The 11375-nt window shown below is 37.4% G+C and overlaps 1 protein-coding gene and 1 pseudogene across 1 annotated transcript; both read left to right on the forward strand.

Moving 5' to 3' along the window:
- Window positions 1–1166: 1166 nt before the first annotated feature.
- Window positions 1167–8065, forward strand: LOC110971241 (olfactory receptor 13C2-like). Its single transcript, XM_022221578.2, is given in 3 exon segments — window positions 1167–1573; window positions 1575–1803; window positions 7916–8065. Coding segments are annotated over 3 exon segments (786 nt in total).
- A 152-nt stretch (window positions 8066–8217) lies between these two features.
- LOC110971238 (olfactory receptor 2AT4-like) lies at window positions 8218–9512 on the forward strand (annotated as a pseudogene).
- The last annotated feature ends 1863 nt before the right edge of the window (window positions 9513–11375 follow it).

Genomic DNA, 11375 nt, shown 5'->3' on the forward strand with positions numbered 1-11375 from the left:
TCTTGTTAATTTTGAATTTGATTGTGTTTTAGTATAATTTAGTATAATTTCTTAACTGTAGTATGGTTTTGCTCCATTATTTTCCCTCCTTCGCCAATTTTTTCTGTTTGGTATTTATTGTTGATTTAATAAACTATTTTGTTGAAATGCCATTGATCTCCATCTGCTGTTGTGTGTTTGCTCTCTGGGTTCAAACCTGACAGTAATCTTATTTTTCTGACCTGCAAGAGTTCATTTAATAGTTTGAATAGAAAAGAATGAGCCACTTGTTGTTTCTGGCTGTCTGTCAGCCATCTTGATTTCACTGTTTTTGTTATTCATTTGCATTGGCTTGCCACTCTGTGACAGTGCAGGAGATGATGCAATACCATCCACTGTAGTGGCTGATGTGCAATGACACCATCAAAGCTCATGCATATGCAAGAAAACAGTTTCTGAATAACTGTACACTGTAGTGACCTCTATGCATGAAAGTGTTGAAAATACAAACAAGCCAGCATGTTTTAACCTCCTTTAGCAGAATGATAACGTGGCAGAGCCACACCATTATATTTTTACAAAATGGACAGGCAAAGTGAGACTACATCATTCAGCACAGTCTCCAACATGAAATATGATGGCAAGTATCATGATGTTGGGGATGCATTTCAGCAGCAGGCCCTGATAGGTTTGTAAAATCAGAGGGTGAAATTAATTCAGCAAAGTACAGAGAGATCCTAGAGGACAACTTTATGCAGAAGAGAACTGCCACTTGATAGAAGATTTGTTTTCCCAACAACAGGGTTGTGAACTAGCACTGATTCACATTTTCTTCATAACTTTCTGGAAATTTGGTTGAAGTTTGAGCTTTCTGGACATTTGGCTACTCTCATGTAATGAGGTGTGGAAACAACACAGTAAACAACTGAACTTCAAGTCTCCAAGGTTTAATGAGTTTGTTTCATGCTCGTCGTGAAGAGTTTAATGAGATCCATGGAGGGTGAGACGGTCAGATAAAAGTTTTCACAGGCTCAGACGCTTCACTTGGGGGGGTGAACACTCGAAGTGTGTTTCTGGTGAAGGATTGTGTTTTCATGGACCAAATGAATGATGAATTTAATGTCACATATCTAACCTTTAGTGGACATGTGGAATTGCACAAATTCAGATTTCTGTATTTTCTGGTTATGTTTATTGTGTATGTTCTGATACTCTGTAGTAATTCCATTATCTTGTGCATCATCTGGGTTCATAAAAGCCTTCATGAGCCCATGTATATTTTCATTGCAGCTTTGTTACTAAACTCCATTCTTTCAGCACCAATATCTACCCGAAGCTTTTTGATCGACTTTCTGTCTGACAAGCAAGTCATAACTCATTCACATTGTGTCTTTCAATTTTTTGCCTATTATTCTCTAGGTGCATCTGATTTCTTACTGTTGTCAGCCATGGCCTATGACAGGTATGTGTCTATATGTAAACCTCTGCAATATCCAAATATCATGAGAAAAACAACAGTCAGTGTTTTGCTGCTTTTAGCTTGGCTTCTGCCTGCTCTTCAAGTTATGGCATCAGCTGCAATCATTAAAAATGTACAATCTGTAGACTTACATTGACAGGAATTTTTGTAACAACTCAATTTACAACCTTTTTTGTGCGATCCCGAGAACACTGTCAATAAATGGTGTGTCTATTCTGCTTAACACAGCGCTTCTCCCCATGCTTTTTATCCTGTTTACATACACAAAGATCCTTATAATATCCTATCGAAGCAGCAAAGATGTCAGGAAAAAAGCTGCACAGACCTGTTTACCTCACTTGCTGGTTTTAATCAGCACATCATATTTGTCGTCTTACGATATCATTAAAGCTCGACTGCAAGTTTATTTTCCCAGATCTGCACATTTGGTCATGACTTTGCAAATTGTAATTTATCATCCTCTGTTTAATCCACTCATATACGGCCTAAAAATGAAAGAAATCTCGAAACATCTAAAGAAGCTGTTCTGTGAAGGGAAACTGAAGTAAAACTGAAGTAAATTCAAACAACAGATTTTTCTGTGAAGCAAATTAAAGAGACTAGACTATCATTAGCCTTCATCTCACTGGATGCTGTTATTATATGGTTTTTTTAGTATGTGCAATTTTTATACTGTATACAGTATGCACTATGAATAACAGTGTTTTGTATTTGAAGAGTTCATTTGCAAAATCAGGTAACTCTGTTTAATGAATTTTCAGAAAATTCATTTTTTATGTTTACTTGAGATAATAATAATAATTACACTAATTATTTATCTTTTTTCTATTTTGTCATGTATTTTTCTACTGAATAAAATTCACTCAACTTCAGTTTAATTGATATTTTTTTCAAGTAAACAATAAAATAAAAAGTTTTCTAAAAAATTATCAAAACGGAGTTATCTTTTTTCACAAATGAACTCTTCATTTCCACTCTTGGTACATCATTAAATAATTAGAAATGCAAATGTCACTTTTTCATCCATAGCTTTACTATTAAATAATAAAAAATGTCCTGTTTTTCATTCAGTAAGTACAAAATTAATTTCTTGAAAGTGTGCTGTATTTTGCTGGTCGATATTAACAATGCAGCTGTATGTTTATTTGTACGTGAAATGTAGAAGTAAGGTCCGGTAATTAGTCATCACTCGTATGGAGATGTGTGTTAATGTCAGGAGTGAACAGGGCCTCAGAGTCAACGTGGCTCTGATTGTGCTCTACCATAGTAGAATATGCATATAATATGTTCTGAGTATATATATTCTTCACACCTATTGATTTACACATTTCTTTCATGTCTACAGAATCATACGGCAACCAGAGCTGTATGGTTAACTTCTATACTTGTCAAAACCACACACTCATGCTCTATCTCAGAGTGTTTCAAGCTTCAGATCATAATTAAAATAAGGTATACCACATTATATTTAGATTTTTTGTATTGATTATCTGTGCTGCTGTAGCATAGAAATTCCTCTTTGAGATCAATGAAGTCTTGTTACAGTAATGTCCATCATTATTTTTCATATTTATGTAACTTTCTCTCATCAATAGAGATCACAAGGGTCATAAAATGTGTAAATATTTTAAATGAAATCACCTCTTGTCTCTAATGTGAATGTATTTTTGTTTCATTGTTACTCAGAATGTTTCACAATTTACTTTTGTACGATTGAATGTGTAGATTATAATAAAACAAGTACTTTAATGTCTCTATTCCAGGTAGATATATTTGTAAATTGTCACTACACTGATGTAAGCATTTTTTGATTATCTCCCTCCACTCATTAAGCTTCAATGCCAAAATATCCTGTTTCACTAAGAAGATAATAACACGCAGCAACGTCAAGCAGCAGAATTACACTAAATTCACATTCACAACAACCCACAGGTGGCACAGCAGAAACTTAGGCTCAAGCATTGTGTTTAGTCATGGTTTGATGATTATAATATTATATTTATTCTAATCTAACAAAAGAGCCTTATATTTTTCATTTCTTTTATACTTATCCATTCTGGAATGTGAGCATTGCTCCATGCTATTGTAAGCACCATGGGTGTTTGGGTGCATTAAAGAATCACTCATCACACATTCTGGATCTTCCCATAACTTTTAGTGAGCTCTTCACGCAACACATTCAAGTCCGCTCTTCACCCCAGCTCCCACTCTGCTCTTCTCTCTCACTTACACCAACCCTCTGCTACCTCAACAACGCCCCGAGACTCACTACCATTCCGGTAACTCACATACTGCATGTGCAACCAACAGCACAAACATGATAAATAATAAATACGTGTCCCACATTACAATATTTATGTCAAATATATTAATTACATATCAGTTTTCTTTCTTACACTAAGTGGAAACCCGTGTCATTGTATGACATTTGAACAGGGAATTTGTATCATTCCCCAAAGTAAACTTGTTTCCCATCATGTGCATCAACACATACACACGTGGACAAATTGTTGGTACCCCTCAGTTAAAGAAGGAAAACCACAATTCTCACTGAAATCACTTGAAACTCACAAAAGTAACAATAAATAAAATTTATTGAAAATTAAATCATCAAAAACAGCCATTACTTTTGAATTGTTGATTAACATAATTATTTAAAAAAACAAACTAATGAAACAGGCCTGGACAAAATGATGGTACCTCTATAAAAGATTGAAAACTATTTGACCAGAGTGACATGATTAACTCAGGTGTGTCATTTAATTGACATCACAGGGTGTTTCCAAACTCATAATCAGTCAGTCTGCCTATTTAAAGGGAGACAAGTAGTCACCCTGCTGTTTGGTGAAAAGGTGTGTACCACACTGAACATGGACAACAGAAAGCGAGGAGAGAATTGTCCCAGGACATCCGAAAAAAAATTATAGACAAACATCTTAAAGGTAAAGGCTATAAGACCATCTCTAAACAGCTTGAAGTTCCTGTGACAACAGTGGCTCATATTATTCAGAAGTTCAAGACCCACGGGACAGTAGCCAACCTCCCTGGACGTGGCCGCAAGAGGAAAATTGATGACAAATTGAAGAGACGGATCGTTGGAATTGTATCCAAAGAGCCCAGAGCAACCTCCAAAGAAATTAAAGGTGAACTCCAAGGCCAAGGTACATCAGTGTCAGATCGCACCATTCGTCGTTGTTTGAGCCAAAGTGGACTTCATGGGAGACGACCAAGGAGGACACCACTGCTGAAAAAAACTCATAAAAAAGCCAGACTGGAATTTGCAAAAATGCATGTTGACAAGCCACAAAGCTTCTGGAGAATGTCCTTTGGACAGATGAGACCAAACTGGAGCTTTTTGGTAAGGCACATCAACTCTATGTTCATAGACTCAAAAACCAAGCATACGAAGAAAAGAAACACTGTCCCTACGGTGAAACATGGAGGAGGCTCAGTAATGTTTTGGGGCTGCTTTGCTGCATCTGGCACAGGGTGTCTTGAAAGTGTGCAAGGTACGATGAAATCTGAAGACTATCAAGGCATTCTGGAGAGAAATGTGCTGCCTAGTGTCAGAAAGCTTGGTCTCAGTCGCAGGTCATGGGTCTTCCAACAGGACAACGATCCAAAACACACAGCCAAAAACACCCAAGAATGGCTGAGAGAAAAGCGTTGGACTATTCTAAGTGGCCTTCTATGAGCCCAGATCTGAATCCCATTGAACATATGTGGAAGGAGCTGAAACATGCCATTTGGAGAAGACACCCATCAAACCTGAGACAACTGGAGCTGTTGCTCATGAGGAGTGGGCCAAAATACCTGTTGACAGCTGCAGAACGCTCATTGACAAATACAGAAATCGTTTAATTGCAGTGATTGCCTCAAAAGGTTGTGCAACAAAATATTAAGTTATGGTACCATCATTTTTGTCCAGCCCTATTTCATTAGTTTGTTTTTTAAATAATTATGTTAATCAACAATTCAAAAGTGATGGCTGATTTTGATTATTTAATTTTCAATACATTTTTATTTATTGTTACTTTTGTGAGTTTCAAGTGATTTCAGTGAGAATTGTGGGTTTTCCTTCTTTAACTGAGGGGTACAAACAATATTTGTCCACGTGTGTACACTCAGCTAGCATACGTAGAGTAATGGGACATGTCTACAGGGTATGCCACCTCAATACCTCCAGTTCTTACCAATGTGAACAGCTCTCACTGCATTTTGGTCACGTTGTGATGTTTGTTTAGTCACAAAGCATTACATTGCCCACTCCTCATTTGCATGAAGTAGAGTATGAGGTCTAAGGTGACTTGAAATGTAACACTGCACTACACACTCAGCACTTACATAGACAATGAATGAATGAATGGGAAGTATGGAAATGACAGATCCTATAGACAGGGGTCGGCAACCTTTAACACTTAAAGAGCCATTTCGACCAGTTTCCACAGAAAAGAAACACCGGGAGCCGCAAATCATTTTGGCATTTAAAATGAAGACAACACTGCAATATCGCTTTTTTACCTCTATGCCCTTGTTAATCAGTCATGATTAATTCATTACAAGCCTCTAATTAGATAGATTCATTTTTTAAATTGTGTCCTTCCACTAATATGTATCTTACTTGGTTAATGTCATTTTTGCTCCTGGACCTCATATGTTACGTAATGTTAGCTGGAAATCAATATTTTGCGAATGTCTGTTTAACTTGTAAAATCTATTTATCTTAAGCTAATACTTTCTCCGGAAGTCTCTGCCCTGTTTTCCAAGATGACACTCCTCTGACTCTGACCTGCTGCCTGGACATCGAGCGGTGTTTCTTGCGACTAACGTGTATTACCCTAATCATGAGTACTTTTGACTCAAAGACAAGACGTGTCTTCCTGGAGTGAGCTTTAATATACAGGCTTGCCATTCTTGAGTACAAAACGATGTGAACTAACGGCGTGCTTCTCCATCTTCTCTGCATAAACTTTGCGCTCTCATGTCCCAGCCAGGGGAAAACCCCAGCAGCACATCCGGTGGAGTGACCACATCAGAATAAGAGGGTAATTTCACATAAAACTCTATATTAAATGCATTGAAATGCACCTGAAGGCAGAACAATTTATTTTCCAAAGTTACAGGGAGCCACAACAGAGGGCTGAAAGAGCCGCGGGTTGCCGACCCCTGCTATAGACAGATACACTTACCGGCCCTTATTAGATATACCTGTTAACGCAACTCTAATCAGCCAATCACATGGCAGCAACTCAATGCTTTTAAGCATGTACACATGATGAGAAGACCTGCTCAAGTTCAAACCCAGAATCAGCATACGAAAAAAAGGTGGTTTAAGTGGCTTGAATGTGGCATGGTTGTTGGTGTTAGATGGTCCGGTCTGGTTCAGAAACTGCTGATCTACTGAGAATTTCAACTCATGTCTCGGTTCACGAGAACCAGTCCGAAGACAGAAACAATCTGGTTAGCAGGCAGTTCACGTGGGAGAAAAGACTTGTTTGTTGCCAGGGGTCAGCAGGAAGTTGGCCTCTTGGTGGATAGACCACATCCTGTCAGTTAAGACATCGAAATCACACTACAGTTTTTCCAAATGCATTAACTAAGTTTGGACATTAGAAGTTTGGAAAATGTTTACCTGGTCTGATGAGTCTCGATTTCTGCTGCTTGCATTCAGATGGTCAGAAATTGGCATAAACACCACTGAAACATGGATCCTTTTCTGCCTCTTGGCACTTTGGGCCCTGAGTACTGTTGATAGCCATGTCCATTCCTTAAAACCGCAGTGCACCCATGTGGTACCCATTTAATGCCTACTTCCAGCAGGAAAACCTCAGATCATCGCAAGCTGTTTTCTTGAACACGATAATGAGTTCACTGTACTCCAAACACCTCCACAGTCGCCAGATCTCAGTACAAAATCGTGTCAATATGGACCAAAATCTCAGATCAATGTTTCTTTGTTGAATCTATGCCTGAAGAATTAAAGCAGTTCTGAAGGTAAAATGGGTCCAACCCGGTACTAGCAAGGTGTAATTTATAAGGTGGACAGTGAGTGTACATTGTTGACCTCCTATTGTGGTGCCTGTTTTTTCAATATGGTAAATGTAAACTGTTGTTAATTCTACATTGTTCAACTTAGAAGTAATCATTTCTGCTGTGACATTTAGGTGATACTGCACCACAGGGGTGTACTCATTTCTGTTGTAAGCTGTGTGCCTTAATCAGCTTTATAGAGGTGCAAAAGTGCGTAATAATTTTAAATTAAATAGATTAAACCCGGTCTCATACATTGGTCACAAAATCTGTCCTCGTGCCTACCGGGATGAGTCGTCCAGACAACAAACTCATCCTTGTGGAGTTCTAGTTTCCCAGATTGGAGTAGGTGTTGTATTTATCGGAATTTTTAAAACATACCTTGAAACATTTCTGTCTCACTGATAGCAGCTCTTGTATTTGTAGAAAAGCAAATATTCAGATCGTCACGGTTGTCGCGGTCAAGAACCTGGATCCAGACTTGAGACACTAACTTTCTCAATTGCATCATCCTCTGGGTTCAGGAGACCAGAGTTTGATGATGACATCTCTGGTAAAGATGTCAGAGGTCCATAGATCACACAGTCTCATAAAGCCTTCACACAAACATCAGACAGTTCATTCTAAAGACTAACGTGTACATTTCATTGCCACAAACTTGACTAAGATTTGAATTTGCTGAAATCATCTGAGTGAGACCGGCTTTGTGGCTGTTTATTAACATCACAATGCAGGCTGAACTAAATATAACATACATAACTCTCGGTGGACATGTGGAAGGGGAAAGATACAGATATCTTTATGTTTTTATCATGTTTAACGCATATATTCTCATAATTTGCTGTAATGCCTCCATTGTTTGTGTGATTGTTTTTAATAAAAGCCTCCATGAGCTGACGTATGTTTTCATTGCAGCTTTGTTACTGAACTCTATTCTCTACAGCACGAGCATCCACCCAAAACTTCTGATTGACTTTTTGTCTGAAATGCATCTTATGAAGCCTGTCTTTTTCAGGTTTTTGTTTTATACTCTTTAAGCAGCTCAGAATTCTTTCTGTTGTCAGCCATGGCCTACGACAGGTACATGTCTATATGTAAACCTCTGCAATATCCAACTATCATGAGAAAAACAACTGTCAGTGTGTTGTTGTTTTGTGCTTGGATTGTACCTGCTTGTAAAGTGGCACTGCCCGTGCTCATGTTGACTAAAGTGAAACTCTGCAGGTTTACTCTGAAGGGGACTTTTTTGTCACAATACAGTTAACACTAGAAAATCCAGGTTTTGCCTTTTTTTTGTACTCCCAGAACTTTGCCAGATGGCTCTGGCTACTGTCTATTCATTTTGAATTGAGGTCTTCTTCTTCTGAGGAATGTGAGCATTGTCCCTGATAATGGCTGGTGATCATGAGCATTGTCCCTGATAATGGCTGGTGATCATGAGCATTGTCCCTGATAATGGCTGGTGATCATGAGCATTGTCCCTGATAATGGCTGGTGATCAAGACTTGAAATCCCAGGTTCAAATGGTAATGCGCACACTAGTGTCTCGTCATAACAAAAGTGTCTGTAAACCAGAAATTAGTGTCAAGTGACTCTTCTCTGGGTTCAATAGTGATATGTATCAACTGATCCACTCTTGGGTTTGCTAGTGTTAACCAGCTTCACTGTCTAAGTACAAGGCAGCTGTCAATAATAGGTGTAATAGTCCTGCTTGACGTCACAGTTCTTCCTGGTGTTTTCATCATTTTACATACATGAAGATACTCATAATAGCTTATCACTGTGCAAAAGCTGCACAGACATGTTTACCTCACCTGTTTGTTTTAATCAACTTTTTTGTTTGGTGACTTACGATTTCACCATAGTTAAAATACAATCGGATTTTCCAAAAAATGCACGATTTGCAATGACCATGCAAAAAGTGATATATAATCCTGTCTGTAATCCAATTATCTATGGACTGAAAATGAAGGCGATTTCTAAACATCTTAAAAAGCTGTTCTGTCAAGTCAGAGAGAACTGATGTGTCAATGTTTGCTGATTCATTTACAGTTATTTCTACTGTTACAATAATGAAAAAGAGTGAAGAAATGATGTCTAATTCTAGGAAGGTATATAATGTTGGGACATATTTATATCGCTAAAGCACCACTTCTAACTGTGAAATTACTGATTATTTATTGCAGGTATTTAAATATCCCACAGAACATTTTTATTCTGTTTTGTAACTAAAGCAAGTCACAATTGTCGTCGCCGGAACAGAAAATAAAGCATTATTTTCAGTACCATTGTCTTTGAAATGACGACCAACACAAGCGTTTTTTCTTTTTTCCTTTGTAATATCACAGCTTGTGTTGCTAAAACCCATTCTCGATGTTGTTTACATGATGAAACCCTAAATCAATCACAAAAGAAATACTGCCTGTTTTCACTTTTACATGACAAGATGCCTGTATAATAGGTGTGTTATCTTGTCAAGTGTGAGGTATTTGCAGTTGCTTATTTGCTGTACAAGATATATTACATTGATTTTTTTTCACTTTGTGGCCATTTTCTATAATGAAAACATGCATTTCCAACAACTGCTTTGATATCTGACATTTGAGACATTATCCCTGTGAACCCGAAGCAGTTTTATGCATTTCTTTCTCCTGTCACACTTGTACTTATTGTGGGCTCATTTGTACTGCACCTCCATGGAAACACCACTAGATGTCTTCTGTGCTATATGACACATTTTGCATTGCCATAAATCATTAAAAAGGCAATAAGGAAAATTGAATTTTTTTGATTATCTGTTGAACAAAAATAGAAAAATCTGGAAACAACATGTTCAAGGTGGCCCCAGATGACTCTACATACTAGAGATGTTGTACTGTTTGCATTTTAACTAGTGTCCGTGAAGTGCAATTGATTTTTTTTGGGTGAACCTTTAAACAAAGCATGTAGAATAAAATGATTTTGAGCCACTAGCACAATTTTAAGCTTAGATATGGTGACTGTTACTGTTAAAACACCATGTCACAGTTGAGCAATTCAAGGGAAAAAAAATGAAGATGTTGGCGTCCTGGTGAGCTGGAGGTTCATGAATTGCTTATTTAAGGGTTGGTTGTAAATCTATTGTTAAAATGACAAAAGAAAGAGAAGAAAAGCAAAGATATTGAACCCAAAATGCATTAACAATATAAAGACAAGGATACAGCTCTTAACACACCTCAATCAAGCACACAAATAAGCAAATGAAGATTAAAAAGATATTTTACCACTTTTGCCTTAATAGGGAGCTTTTGAATGTTTGATGTTTGTAGTGGAACAGTAGTGAAGTTTAACAACATTCAGTTTAAATTTAAATTTACAGTGCAAATTTAGTTCATCACTACTGTCAGTACAGGATTAAAACGTAAGTTAAAAGAAGATACAAGGTGTTGAAAGTATGAAAGTACTTCAAATGCATGTGAATCATCATGAAGTGATTTGACCTTAAGGGTGTGTAGGTATTAGTGAGATGGGTCAACAAAAAAGTATGCACTGACAGGGTTTAATCAGGAAAGAAACCAAATGCAGACACGCAGCAGGTAGCTGTAGCAACAGAAAAACAACTATAAACAATCAAATGTAGTGAACTGACATAGGGAGCAATCAGCTGTTATGAGGCACTTGTTTTAGTTAACTTTTGATGGTTATGGGCGTTGCTGTGGTGTGTAAGTTTGGCTAAGGAGTTCGTTGTTTTGCTTTTCTTTTGCTAGTTTTTATAACTCTGTTAGCTTGTTTTTGTTTCTTTGATTTAGCAAAATATACCAGCCATGTTTCTTTGTCCCTATTCTTTTGTGTAAATTTCATCACTAAGCAATAAATTGCTTTACCCTTACCAATAACATCTGTTTTT

This window comes from Acanthochromis polyacanthus, chromosome 14 (genome assembly GCF_021347895.1).
Source record: "Acanthochromis polyacanthus isolate Apoly-LR-REF ecotype Palm Island chromosome 14, KAUST_Apoly_ChrSc, whole genome shotgun sequence".
Taxonomy (NCBI): domain Eukaryota; kingdom Metazoa; phylum Chordata; class Actinopteri; family Pomacentridae; genus Acanthochromis; species Acanthochromis polyacanthus.